This window comes from Natator depressus, chromosome 2, assembly GCF_965152275.1.
Source record: "Natator depressus isolate rNatDep1 chromosome 2, rNatDep2.hap1, whole genome shotgun sequence".
Classification (NCBI taxonomy): Eukaryota; Metazoa; Chordata; order Testudines; family Cheloniidae; genus Natator; species Natator depressus.
Window position 1 is genome coordinate 58662656 of NC_134235.1, and position 15446 is coordinate 58678101.

Consider the following 15446-nt stretch of genomic DNA (forward strand, 5'->3'; position numbering starts at 1 on the left):
CAGTACTGAGAGGAGCAAAATTAGGGAAAGCTTGTTAAAAGTGAGATTAGAGGCATCACAGACTATAGTACCCATAGAATCCCACAAGCCACATGTCCACTGGCATCTTCTACAGTTTATTTTATGCTGAAAGGGCTAGTACCAAAAAAAGGGAGTGTGGTAGCAACAGAAAGGCAAGACCTAGGAACCAGCCATTCTAGACATTTGTTCATTCCCCTAGAGCAGTGTTTCCCAAATTTGGGATGCCACTTGTTCAGGAAAAGCCCCTGGCGGGCCGGGCCAGTTTGTTTACCTGCCGCGTCCACAGGTTCGGCTGATCGCGGCTCCCACTGGCCGTGGTTCGCTGCTGCAGTCCAATGGGGGCTGCGGGAAGCGGCGCAGGCTGAGGGACGTATCGGCCACCGCTTCCCGCAGCCCCCATTGATGTGCAGCAGTGAACTGCGGCCAGTGGGAGCCGCAATCGGCAGAATCTACGGATGCAGCAGGTAAACAAATCAGCCCAGCCCGCCAGGGGCTTTCCCTGAACAAGCGGCGTCCCAAGTTTGGGAAACACCGCCCTAGAGAATGCCATAAATTAGGTCCGAAAGTTTCCTAAACTGTTCTAAGCAATAACAACTTGCCCTCTACACTCTGTGACCACAACCTGACGTGTCAGAAGAGCTAGGCTGGGGAGGCACTCAGTGGTACATGGCACCAATGACAGCCATCCTCCCAGTGATTGGAGGAGCTGACAAAAAGAGCCTGCATCTTTGACAACATGGACCTAAATCTGCAAGGGTTAAACCTCTGGATACTCAGAATATTTCACTATTCTTGGGGGACAACTGTGTGAGGGAGAAATATTGGGACAACAGCAGTTTTTACTTTCCTCTTCTTGCTGTTACAGCATTAGTTTACAAGCTTAGCATATGTAGGTACTGGTAATGAATGGCCAATAAACTATCAAAAATGTTGTCTTTACATTTGTCTTAAAATTACTTCATAATGTTTATAAATCATCTTTTACCAGATTTATATAGAAACAGAGATTATGAATTACGAAATGCTTCCTCTTTTAGTTACAAGTAGAATGTGACCAAATGACTAGGCTACAAACAGTTTTAATTAAATAACAAAGTAATTTACTGTAATTTAGATGTTGCAGTCAACAAAACACTGATTAATAGTTTAATATTTCATGAATTCTAATTAGCCCTATAAATTCAGAGCATGCTGCTCCCAGTACTTATTGATGTATTATATGTATGTTTAATTAAAAGTTAGTTATATAATATCTTTGACTTGAACTATACATGAGTTAACTTTGACCAACGGATATTGCTGTTTAGAACAACCAAACATTTATTTTATGCTTATTTTTATAAATAACTATTTGACTATACAAGATGCGTTTTTGAATACCAATATTTTACAAGTCCAGTTCCAGACTTTGTCAGTTCAGAGGGATTGTAAACTAGCTGAAACTAGCCCCTCACCACAGTGGCTAGGGGAATAGGAGGTACTCTGTGAAGTACAAAGAGGTCAGAACAGTTCTATTCCATCTCCCCTTACAGCCCACAATACACAAGGAGTGGCCACAAAAAGAGTTGGCAATAGAAGCACTGCTGCACTCTGGCTAGGCTCAGCTTGCTGCATGGCAAGTCCCAAGAATCCAGGAAGCACCTTTTGCCTCTCACTCAGCTGCTGCAGCAAAAGGAACCTGTATCCCTGGGTGCAGCCAACTCATTATATTTCCTATAGCAAAACAAAATAATGGGGAATGTGTTTGCTGTTTAGCAATATAGTACACAGAACTGTCTGATTTGTATGTCTCACATATAGCATATATTTCACATAGAGAGAAATACTTCCCTTCATAGGAGTGACCAGCCCAATCCGAAGGACCATGGAAGCCCCCGGGAATTCCAAGCAGAGGAGTGGATGTAAGCAAAAGTAATGTGTACAGTGGTGTCTGTACTGGATCTGAATAGAGAGGTGCAGTGGGAAGCGCTGGGGGCAGGCAAGTGAAGAAACTCACACACGCTAGGACAGGAGGGATGAGCAAGATGAGAGGTTGCGGGAGCAAGAGGAGAGGTAGTGGTAGCGTGATGAGAGGACGCAGGATGCAATGCTGAGGCTACTGGGGGATCAAACTGATATGCTCCGGTGTCTGGTGGAGCTGCAGGAAAGGCAGCAGGAGCACAGACTGCAGCTGCAGCCCCTGTGTAACCGCCCGGCCTCCTCCCCAAGTTCCATAGCCTCCTCACCCAGATGCCCAAGATCGCGGAGTGGGGGTGGGGGGCACTCCAGGCACCCAACCACTCCACCCCAGAGGACTGCCCAAGCAACAGAAGGCTGGCATTTGATAAGTTTTGAAGTGTAGTGTGGCTTAGTCCTTCCCTCCTCCCCTCATTCACCACCCCTCCTGGTGCCTCCCTCCTCCCCCACCCCACCCGGGCTACCGTGGCAGTTATCCCCCTATTTGTGTGATGAATTAATAAAGAATATATGATTGTGAAACAACAATGAATTTATTGCCTCTGCAAGTGGTGATCAAAGAGGGGAGGGCGGTTGGCTTACAGGGAAGTAGAGTGAACCAAGGGGGCAGGTTTTCATCAAGGAGAAACAAACAGAACTTTCACACTGTAGACTTGCCAGTCATGAAACTGGTTTTCAAAGCTTCTCTGATGCGCAGCATGCCCTGCTGTGGTCTTCCAATAGCCCTGGTGTTTGGCTGCATGTAATCAGCAGCCAGGCGATTTGCCTAAACCTCCCACCCCGCCATAAATGTCTCCCCTTTGCTCTCACAGATATTGTGGAGCGCACAGCAAGCAGTAATAACAATGGGAATATTAGTTTCGCTGAGGTCTAACCAAGTCAGTAGACTGCGCCAGCATGCTTTTAAACATCCAAATGCACATTCTACCACCATTCTCCACCTGCTCAGCCTATAGTTGAACAGCTCCTGACTTCTGTCCAGGCTGCCTGTGTATGGCTTCATGAGCCATGGCATTAAGGGGTAGGCTGGGTCCCCAAGGATAACTATAGGCATTTCAACATCCCCAACAGTTATTTTCTGGTCTGGGAAGTAAGTCCTTTCCTGCAGCTTTTGAAACAGGCCAGAGTTCCTGAAGATGCGAGCTTCATGTACCTTTCCCGGCCATCCCACGTTGATGTTGGTGAAACGTCCCTTGTGATCCACCAGTGCTTGCAGCACCATTGAAAAGTATCCCTTTCGATTTATGTACTGGCTGCCAAGGTGGTCTGGTCCCAAGTGAGGGATATGGGTTCCGTCTATCGCCCCACCACAGTTAGGGAATCCCATTGAAGCAAAGCCATGCACTATGACCTGCACATTTCCCAGAGTCACTACCCTTGATAGCAGCAGCTCAGTGATTGCGTTGGCTACTTGGACCACAGCGGCCCCCCTGTAGATTTGCCCACTCCAGATTGATTCCCAACTGACTGGTAGATGTCTGGCATTGCAAGCTTCCAGAGGGCTATTGCCACTCGCTTGTGAACTGTATGAGCTGCTCTCAGCTTGGTATTCTTGCGCTTCAGGGCAGGGGAAAGCAAGTCACAAAATTCCATGAAAGTGCCCTTATGCAAGCAAAAGTTTCGCAACCCCTGGGAATCATCCCAGATCTGCAACACTATGTGGTCCCACCAGTCTGTGCTTGTTTCTCAGGCCCAGAATCGGCATTCTATGGCATGAGCCTGCCCCATTGCCACCAGGATGTCCAAATTGCCAGGGGCTGTACTTTGAGAGAAGTCTGTGTCCATATCCTCATCAGTCTCGTCACCGCACTGCCGTCGCCTCCTTGCCTGTTTTTGCAGGTTCTGGTTCTGCACATACTGCAGGATAATGTGCGAGCTGTTTACAAGGTTCATACAGCTGCGGTGATCTGAGTGGGATCCATGCTTGCCGTGGTATGGCGTCTGCAGGAGAGCAGAGTTGCAGCGGAAGCGGTGGCTGACGATGGATGCCACGACAATAGATATTGATAGAGAACGACGAGAGGACCTGTGAGGTGGATTCATGAGAGCAGGAGAGTTGCAGTGGAAGTGGTGGATGACGACGGTTAGCACAGCGCACATTTCCCGAGGAAGAACACACGTACCCGGGAGCCCATGACAGACAACATGGAGAAATTTTCTATTGAGACAATAGCAGCAGAACAGAGTTGCAATGGAAGCAGTGGATGATGATGGATAACAGTCCTACTGCACCGTCTGCTGAAAGCAGTATGGCGTCCACACGGAAAAAGGAGCAAAACGATTGTCTGCCGTTGCTTTCATGGAGGGAGGGGTGACTGGCGACATGTACCCAAAACCACCCGCGACATGGTTTTTGCCCCATCAGGTATTGGGAGCTTAACCCAGAATTCCGATGGGCAGCAGAGACTGCGAGAACTGTGGGATAGCTACCCACAGTGCACTGCTCCGTAAGTCATTTTTAGAAATGAGTGAAATGGTGAGGCCCCACCACATACTTCTCTCTCATGTACTCCCCTCACCAAGCAGAAGACTCAGGTGCCTCCTATGCTTCTTCCTGAACCTCAGCTAGCTCCCTACACAAAGCCAGTTTATGTAGGCCATGTGTGGTGGGGCAGGAATGAATTTTACTTGTGCAATAAAGTAGAGATATTTACTGGTGTCCCTTTATGGAATTTAATTAAAAGAGAAATGGTAGACAACATAAATGAAATCCGCACCCTCCCACGTATGAAATCTCATATATTTGGGGGCCATTCACTCTTACAGGAGCATGAGCATTCTTTTAAGGGCCAGGTAACAAAAAACAGCTTTAAATCACATAAAAACAAGTTGTTTGATTTTATTTTGGAGAATGTGAAAAATTTTGAAAATGTAATTTAATATAATCCCTGGACACTTATGTGCTAAACTTTCAACAACTCTTCATCAGCCCCTTCTATCTGAAATTAGGCTTCTCCAAACCCTAGGATTCTCTCCTCATATCAGGCACCACATACTTCTCTCTCATGTACTCCCCTCAATATGACAATGGTGACTCTGTTGCTTCCCTCACCCCATTAAGTGTCTTTGAATAATACTCTCAAAGGAACTAATCGGAATTCTCCCTACCACCCTTGGCAGTAAAGTCTCAGAAAATAAAAATTCCCATATCCTTCTTCACAAATAAAAATGTTCTTTGTGGTTGATCCCTTGTCTTCTCTGTCTCTCTTAGGTGATGGTTAGGAAGAGGAAGCCATCTTCTGCCTCCTTCCCCCTGAGGAAGGGGACGCAGCATCCACCTTTCCTATCACCACTCAAGAACAGAACATCTCTATGCTCTGATTATGCTGCTGAAAAAGCAGGCACATGGCTGGTAAGCCAGCCCCAATAATGAGCTGCATGGCCCATTACTGCCACTGCCCAACACCACCACCAGAGACCCAGTGCTGAGCAACCAATTGGAGCTCAGCTCTTTTTTCTTCCTCTAGTCTGAAGCCAGGCTAAGTGAGCTGACCATCATCATGTATTTCTATTTACTTGAATTTTTAAGAATACCTATAGATGCCCATCTGTGGTGAAGCAGAGAACCCTTACACCAGCACGGAATGGGTTAAGGAAAGCCTTAGGGCCCAGATAGCCCCGCCCTGTTATACCAGCAAACAATGCCAGGCCTGGGAGAGAAAAAGAGGGAGCCTAGCTCAGTTTGGTACTGACTGGCAAAGATACAGGAGCTATCTGCCATCCTACTTGAGGGAATGATCACTAGCCTGAAAAAATAACAAAACCAGCTTCTGACAGACCAAGCAGAGGAGCAAATTCTTACATAAAGGAGCTCTCAAGGCCATAGATGTTGCAGATGTTTTCAAAGGAAGAGTATTTCTACCTATGTCAAGGAGGAATGGAAATGTGCTTGTGACAGTCAATGTCCTAGTCTGGGCACATAGAAGACACAGCCTTTTCACTTTAGTGCTTCTAGTCAATGGAGGACCTGATGACTCTAGAAGCACCACAGAATGTAACATTGTACAAGGTACTGTACAACATTAGCATTTGAAAAAAAAGTGTGAATCACATTTGGAAAAAAATGTGAACCCTTTTCCTTTTGTTACAAACAGTCCACTTTTGTCATTCTAATCATGTAAAATGTTCTGCTTGTGAAAACTGAATGCATTTGCTGTGATTGAGGCACATTAACAATCTGATTTTTCCCCCTTCAGCTAAGAGATAACTGAGTACAGTGAATTATCAAAAGCTATTCACTACACTGAATATAATGTTCTCCTTGAGAAAGAGCTTAGTACCAAGATGCTAACTGAAGAACTGAACATGAGAAATAAAATGGGGGGGGGGGATTTGTTGGTGATAAGCCCTGTAATAATATAAAGGAGCTGCTGTTCCCCGTCAATTTTTCTTTTAAATGAGGATAGTCATATTTGTTCCTTTTTCTCTAGGATAGAATTAGCAAACAGCTACAACAAACCACCTAAAGAAGGAAGACAGCTTAAACTGTCTCATCTGAAGTACCAATCAAAACATTTCTAAAATCATGCCTCCAATTCCATAAACTAGGGTGACGAGACAGCAAATGTGAAAAATCAGGACAGGGGGTGGGGGGGTAATAGGAGCCTATATAAGAAAAAGACCCAAAAATCGGGACTGTCCCTATAAAATCGGGACATCTGGTCACCCTACCATAAACACATATACACCTAACTTTACGCACATAAATAAAGTTATGGGACTACTCATGTGCATAAGCATCTACAGCAGGGGTCGGCAACCTTTCAGAAGTGGTGTGCCGAGTCTTCATTTATTCACTCTAATTTAAGGTTTCGCATGCCAGTAATACATTTTAACATTTTTAGAAGTCTCTTTCTATCAGTCTATAATATATAACTAAACTATCGTTGTATGTAAAGTAAATACGTTTTTAAAAATGTTTAAGAAACTTCATTTAAAATTAAATTAAAATGTAGAGCCCCCTGGACTGGTGGTCAGGACCCGGGTAGTGTGAGTGCCACTGAAAATCAGCTCACGTGCTGTGCCATAGGTTGCTAGGCCCTGATCTACAATATTGTGCCCAATATCATTAAATCCCTACTACATATTTTCTGGTTGCTGGTATACTGTATATGGAAAATAATACACCTCACATTCTTGATCCTTAAAACTGGACGTTACATAATTTTTAAAAATTAGAGAGTTTTTTGCAATGAGATTTTCATGAGTCATTAACTATAAAAGCAAAACCTCACCTTCCTCCAGGACTGCTGCTGCTATCCTCACTATCCCATTGTTCATTTTTACTTCTTGGTACTGGAGGTTGCAACATCTCTGCAGCCAATGGATCAGCATCATTCTCCTCGCGACCAACCCATTCTCCAATCACACGAGGTCTTAGAAGAGGAGCATTAAAACCTGTTGTGTCCTGAATAGAAACAAAAGCAAAAAAAAACCCCAAAACAACTCTACACTGCTCCTTCTCAGTGATGTTTATAAACTGGAAACAGGGAACAAACAAAAACTTACTGCTTCACCTCATGTATTGATTCTTATTAGAATAATACAGGAGATTAAAAGGTCAAAAGCCTGATCCAATGCCCATGGAAATCAGTGGAAAGACTCTCATTAATTTCAGTGTACATTGGATTTAGGCCCTAACTCCAGAGAGGTTTTGATCAGCCTTGTACTCAGAACTGGAGCTGAGGAAATAAAATATTTTTTGGCTCAGCTGCTGAGCCTATAAAACAAAACAAATCTTTTCAGGTTGAACAAAATGTTCTGTTCCACCTGTGAGAATTTTTCTGTTTATTTGTGTCAAAGTTTGACTCAGACTCACAATTTATCAGACCACTCTGTTTTATTAGCAAAGCTGCTCTGCTAATACATTTAGAAGTGAGCCCCCCGAGTGGGGCTTGTGTCTCTTAATTTATACAGTTTTTTGGAGAACAAGTTACAGAGAAGTTACAGACAAAAGAAGAAAAAGATTTTAGTCACCACCCTTCGAGATCCCTGAGACCAGTCACATATCTTCAATTACCTGCCACCTTTAACAGCTTCCAGTTAACTTAACTAATTGCCCTTCACACCTTCCATTCTGATGCCTGCTTCTTAGACGTGCTGGCTCTATCTTAATTGCTTCTCCATTCAAAAGCTAACTGTCCCTACGTGTGCTCCCTCAGATACTTTGTAACATGTTTTGGCATGCCCTCTCATATACAATGTATCCAGCATGTCCCCTTATACAACGTTATACTTATACAATGTTATACTTCCACATTTGTTTTTTAGTTTCATTTTGGTTTTGGGTGTTTCTTTTACCCTTCTTTAAAGAATAAATAAATCTAGCTAACTTTCAAAATAAAATGTCATTTCAAAACAAAGTTAAAATGCTGTACTTTAAAATGTTGATATGAAATGTTTCAATTTTTTTAAAAAAGAATTCTCTTTTGGCCATAATTACTCCCCAAAGTTATGAATAGTTTTGTGCTACCCAAAACTGCATTTTTCAGCAGCTAATTATTTGTCTGAAAAATTTCATCCAGCTTTACTCAGAACCTCTCTTCATTTTTCCCTTTAAAATCCAATAGTTTTGAACAGGAGTGGCAGGTGTCCATCACTACTGATTTGGCTTTAAAACTATACATTCTTAATAAACCCCCTCCTATTGGAAGCACCACTGTTTCAATTATATTAAGCAATGAATGAGGTCACTTGAATATTGAAGAACACGGTGAAGATGGTATATTTCGCTTTAATATCATCTCTCTTTTGCATTATGAATTCAGTGTGAAAATCTTACTGAGCATGGAAATTAACTGAATATTTTAAAATAATCCTGCCGGTTTTTTGTGTTCCATATTTTCAAATCCACAATTAAAATATATTTTTTATTTGGCTGACATTCAGTGCATTGCAATAGGCAATAAATAATGTATATCGTGTATTACCACTACAATTTCAAAGCTAGAAGTCATATTTTTTGACAATTTGCTTGAAGATATATGGTGGAATAACTAGTAGGAGACAAAAAAAAATAACTGGGCATTTTAAAAACTTTACTGATGTTTCACAGCATCACACAGAAACAAATGGCCCATATGATTACGTAAAGAGTTTGTATAAAAGTACTGCAAAAGCCTTTCCCATTTTCTCGGTGTTGTGTCCTTATGTGTACAGTGGGAGTTGATGCGGAATAGCGATAATTTGAAGAAAATCATTATGCTCCAGAATTGCCATTTTGAAATGATGTGATGGAGATAGTTATCCTGCACTCATTGAATGCCATTTCTAGGACAGCAACGAAACTTAAAATGCAGTGCTCCTAATTAAGATATATTGTATATTCTGATCTGTAATGAAAGACAGTCATTTTAGAAAGACAAATCCTTATGGCCCTTATTTGGCTCTGCATCCCATGAAATAATCCTACTGTAAGAACAACACAGTTCTAATAAATGGCATCTGGAGAAGCAGCAGCAGGATGATTATTTAGATTCACAATCATATGTTTTTGTCCTCGTCAACAACAAATGATCTTTAAAGGAACACTAAATAATTGGGATGACTAGTTTAAATTACAGTAAATGCAAAGTTTGAAATATTAGCAGTTATTCATAATATAAACCACCAAAGTGTTCATAGTGTTTGAAATCTGTAAATAATGTCTATCCAATTAACATAAGGAAGCCAAATGTAGGAGTTAAAAGACAAAACTTGAAATTGAAAAGATTTCAAATGCCAGATCCTATATTCCTTGATCAATTTTGTGTGTGTGTGTGTGTGTGTGTGTGTGTGTGTGTGTGTGTGTGTGTGTGTGTGTGTGTGTGTGTGTGTGTGTGTGAGCACGCAAGCGTTTTGTTCACATAACAGGTGTCTAACTCTGCACCAGTCTAGGGTTTTCCTTACGTAGGAGGAAATCCTCAGCTACCTGTTCAGGGCTGTTTTAGGGCCACTTGGAGTGGCACAGAAGACCTTAGAAAGAGCCAGAATCTTACCCTATATGGGAAGGGATGTTTTTGAATTATATCTATATATCCAGCCTGCAGTTGGCTTCCATCCATTCCACCCATTAACTTCCCCCAATGCAGAGTCAGCTGTAAAATCTGGGTCTTAATCTCTTTTGCTCTTTAGCTATTATTATTTGTATTACCATAACACCTCACCACATTCCCTCACTCCACCTTTTACCCTATACTTCTGTAAAATGTATGTTTGCCACTATCTTTTTCATGTCAGTTTAATTCTGCCCAGAGTTTCCCTATAGGCCCACTGAAATCATTGTTTAGGTGGTGACATTTTACTGCCAGGTTGAGATGACATTGTAGCAATACTGAAAACTATCTTAAAATTGAAAAGCTAGTAGTTGAAAAGGGAGACAATTGTATGGGGAAAACAAAGTGATTTAGCACATTTTAGGATCGCTGCCATTTTTGTTGTGTGGTACTCTTAAATTTTTCAGAAATTTGTGGAAAATGGTTTTTCGCTGTAGGAATTGTGTTGTAAAGCAGTCAGGGAGCATAACAGTCACCACAGGAATCAGGGGACAGTGGTCCCTGTCACTTGACAGATGTAATCCTGACCCATGTCATGTGACTAGAGGGAGGAAATAAAGATTAGTGTTTTTCTAGTACTACTGTGTGTCATACCGTTGTTACAGATAATGTTCCAATTACAGAGTTTCTGAAAGTGTGTAAAGGCCTCATGGCCTCTCTTACCCCTCGGAAGTGCTTGTTAACAGTTCCAACTGCTCTTAGCCAAAGGAGAGAGAGTGAAAGAGAGGGGTAATTTATAATGAGCTAACAAATTGGTTTTATCTGTTGCCTTATATTTTGCTGAAAATTGTGGATTACCATAAGGAAAAACTGAAGAGACCCTTAAAAATCCACACTTTTTTCAGACTCAAATTTCTCCTGTCCCTGCCTCCAATATACACTGTGCATTTTGCATATGACTATTTAGCACATGAATGCTGTTTTCCCTTTTTATGCTGACTTCCATTCAAACATTTTGGAGGTCCTGGGCCATCTTATATCACAGCATTTTCAAGCTCAATTTAATAAATAAGTTTAACAAATCATGTTATACCTTGCTTCCATTTTAAAACTGAGTTAGATCAACACATCAAAACGTCAGTGACCTAATTTATTTCTTTCCTTTCAATCTTACAGCCCCTCACAGTAAGAGTGGTAAACAAGAAGTCAGAGAAGATTGTATTGAGAAAACTGTGGCATTATTTGGAGTGTTCCTTCAAAATGATTGAGTAAATTAAGATACAATGTTTAATTTACAGTCAGGTTTTCACCTGCATCTCCCATTTAAACCTTGAAATGCTAGCCTGACGAGTACTTTAAAGGACAAACAGGACACAGAATGGTGTGTCCTGGAGTTTCCAGAGGATAAGTAGGAATTTAAGAGAGTCAGTCTGTAATCTTAGCCATATGCATGTGTCTTCCCATAAGGTTGGGGAGGAGGAGAGGGAATTGTGTCCAATTCGATGATTTAAAGTCATTGCTCGAATCCCATCAGAATGCTCCAGCATACTGTTCTGGCACTTTTTTGGGGAGCCAGAACAGCATCTCAGCTTTTCTGGTACTTGTGTTCTGCCACTTCTCGACTGCAGCACTCACCCGTTGTTTAAAGTTGAGATTTGTTCCCCTCTCTAGATTATAGTTTAATGGATCCTGTATTTATGGGTGCAGTATATTTGTATTTACAGGATTAGAAAATGAAAAAAATATCTTTGAGATAGCACAGATAAAAAATAGTCTTAGAAAAAAACCCTAATTGAATGTTTTAATATTACGCTGGGGGGGTAGGGTGTCAAAACTTATTTACTGGGCCACCTTCACCCCTGTGTAACCCGAATCACTGACTCTTTGGTATTCTCCAATTACTAACTGTTACTGCTAAAAGTGAGTGAAACAAAGGAATTGGTATGCACTGTTGCCAAATCTCACAATATTATTGAAATCTCACTTTATCTGGAGTTTTATGTAAAGCCCCAATCCCTGGAGGCTTCTGATTCAGAATGTTAGCTTTATTTTTAAAAACAGCCCTTACATTTCTGAAGAAAAGGTTGGAAATGCCAAAAAAAGGTCAAAAAACAAAAGGCAAATAAAACTCCCCAATATATTATTGTATATTAATATATTATTGTTCAAAAATCTCATGACTTCTGAATCTCTCGTGACTTTAGGGTCTTACTCATTACGTTTTGAAAACATTGGGTTAGCAATACGACTATTACATCTCATATGCATAAAACTGCATTTGAAATTAGACATTTTCATTGTAAACATATCAGACCAATATCAAGTTTCTAGATTGTAAATGTACTTGGCCACGTTATTTTCTGATGCAAGCTAAAACAAGGCACTTGAATTGCCTCTGGAATACAAGGACAGGCAGAGGGGCCCCATGCTGGCAGCAAGTATACTGGAAGGCGGTTGCAGCTGCAACCCTGCAATTCGTATTCCATAAAGCTGAGGATCTGGAGCTAGCAGTGCACTCCCAAAGTGGAAGGTTCTGCCCCAGGAGAGGATGAAGCAAAATACTAAAAGCTGATTCAACTCATTCTTCTGGGCAACCAGCAGGACATTCTCAGAGTCCAGGCTGCATTTCAAGCTACCCTTTCCTAGTGGAACCTAGTGATGTCAGTGGTTCAAATACCATCTGCCCTCTCTAAAATGTAAATAGCACCCAGAATGCAGCAGCCCCCACTGGAGGAGCCGGAAAACCAATGCATGAACTAATCATACTTCCAGGAACCCTTTTGGGCAGTGCTGGCCCTAGCCTTTGCAACGCTGTCTGTGAAATAACATGAACGGAGATGTGCAATTAGTGTTTGTCTATTACCCACCCATTGCCTATAATTACCCATTACCCCACTATTATTAACATTGCTATTTAACCTGAGCGTCTCACACATTTAAGATGTAGCTATGAATAAATATTGAAAATATTTTCAAATAATTTAATTACCTTTAGTAAACATATCCAGGGCTACACATTTCAGGAAAGGATGCAACTTGATTTTAAATAACTAATTAAAAGAACAGTTTTCTAATACAGCACTCTTTAAATAGTGTATCTTGAATTCTAAAAATGCTTTAAAACTGAGTGAGTTCTTTATGTTCCCCTGTTATATTGAGCAGGGGTCCTTTGTGGAATCCTAAGACTATGATAGCCAACATGCTCAGGCTCATCCCTCCTCCTGTGAAGTTGTGTTTACTGCTTCTTTATGAAAATTAAGCCAGGCAGGAGAGGTTTTATAGTGCTGCAGAGACATAGAGCAGCTTTAGGGATAATACTGTTTTATGTTTAATACAGTTACTGTACAGTGTTAGAGGGTGACTCGTGTAGTTCAAATGTCAGACTAGATGATCATAATGGTCCCTTTTGGCCTTAAATCTATTGATCTGTGAATCACAACACCTCTCCTTCAGTTTCTTTCTGTGCACACTCTGCCTGCTGCCTCTTTGCTTTTAGTGTCAGCTTTGCTCCTGCTCTTACTGGGGAAAAAAAAAAAAACTTCTTGCAGGGGCTAGAAAAGGGTTTCATCTCACCAACAAAACAGTAAAACTAACTATACACAAAGTAATTACACTGAAAAAAAGAGGAAAGATATGTAAATTAATCTGTTTTAATTATAGTAATTTTAGGAATTTGCGACAAGGTGAGTGAGGTCATATCTTTTATTGGAACAACTTCTGTTGGTGAGAGAGACAAACTTTGGTGACCTGAAGAGCTCTGTGTAGCTCAAAAGCTTGTCTCTCTCTCGCCAAACAGAAGTTAGTCCAACAAAAGATATTACTTTACCCACCTTGTCTCTCTAATATCCTGGGACCAGTACAGTTACAACTACATTGCATAAAAAAAATTAATGTAATTTTCAAAGTGATGGTTTCTCTTTAATTTTTTCCACTTTACATATTTTACTCAGAAACATATGATAAAGCAGATGCAATAATGTAAAGATGTGAAACAGTTTGTACGATTGAAAAGTAGACAAGGATTAAAACAAAATTTCAGAATGTTCTAAATAAGCAGTTAAGTACAGTAACAAATTACCTCCTTTTTTGCTGAAATTTATTTAACAAATCAGTATCTTAGTAATGTCACCAATACATTGCTTCCCATTAAATGGTGATTTTCACACTGAAACATAACGTTTCAAAATATTGCATGTTTTGAGGCAAAAACAGGTTTTCATCAAGATGAAATATAAGTTTCTTTAGATACTTCCTCAAAAATAAAAAAAAAAAAGTGTGTGGAATAATGAATTCTCTTTCACTCAAAATGCTTCTGTTCTTCAACAAAAAAAGTGACATTTCACAGGTTTATGACAGGCAACACAATTATGACTGGCTCACTCATTTCAGTACAAACTATTCACATTGTCAGGGTTCTAGTAGCAGGTCTTTTGTTTTTACATTTAACAACTACTACTGGACACAGTTCTAGATATGTGTAAAAAGTAAGAGTAAAGGTCCAGGTCCTGAAATGCTTACAAGCACATGCTTAACGTAATTAACAGGATTACTTGAGTTTAGAATGCATGTTAGCATTAGAAAGATCAGTGCCAAAACACACAAAAGGTGTGTGTAAACACCATCATTTGTAGATAGCAGCCCAATATCCCACATGACTCCTTGGCAATATCCATCATGCTTCTCTGAAACCCCTGTCTTGGAAAAGTCTCTCCACCACTTTAAGTGGCCAGAATTGAGGAGCTCATCTTATGCTGCAGGCAACTGTGAACTTAGTTTTCATGTTGTTTTTTTGGCATGTGCATATCTAATCAGATTTGGGGCCAAAGAATACTCCTAAAGATTTTCACAAACAGTATAATTACTTTAACTTAAATTTTATAGGAGCTACCCAAAAATATGACCTCAAATCAAAAATATTTATACTTCTTGGAAATATTTAGCTTTAGATATCCTATTAAATTATCGCTGTAGACCAAATTAAGCAAAATAAGATGTACAGCTCAATAGCTTTTATGTGGCCTGAGCTAAACCCCATTAAAGTTAATGGGAGACTTTCCGCTGATGCCAGTGGACTTTCGATCAGGTCCATAACATATATGAGCCCTGTCAATGGCCCTTAGGTACCCAACTCCCCACTGAACTAAATAAGAGTTAAGCATACGCGCAAGGACTGCAAGATTGAACTCTCACTGCCTAAAACTACATAAAAATCTGCCTGTTTGCACTATTCATTAGGTACACAATATCTCTTACCTTCTCAAGTTCATCAGAAATAGCAATGCCTGAAAACAAAGCAGATTTTAAAAAGCAATTTGAGAAACATTCTTTGTGGAAATGTATTTTGTTACAGTAAGTAAAACAAATGTTTAATCTTGAAACTTGCATAATTCTCTTCTTGCAAATGCAGTCTGTTATATTATGTTCCATTAGTGAACTTGACCAAAAGCAATGTACTGTAATTTTCTTCAGGTGCAATATAATCAAACTGAGCTTTCA

The 15446-nt window shown here is 40.6% G+C and overlaps 1 protein-coding gene across 3 annotated transcripts in view; it reads right to left on the minus strand.

Moving 5' to 3' along the window:
* Window positions 1–15446, minus strand: part of C2H8orf34 (chromosome 2 C8orf34 homolog) — a 220104-nt gene that overhangs the window by 147349 nt on the left and 57309 nt on the right. For all 3 annotated transcript variants that reach the window (XM_074944265.1, XM_074944264.1, XM_074944266.1), the window contains exons 5-6: window positions 15204–15232; window positions 7212–7384 (exon numbers count right to left, since the gene is read on the minus strand). In XM_074944265.1, the coding sequence (XP_074800366.1) occupies window positions 7212–7384; window positions 15204–15232 (202 nt within the window). The remainder of the gene's footprint in view (window positions 1–7211; window positions 7385–15203; window positions 15233–15446) is intronic.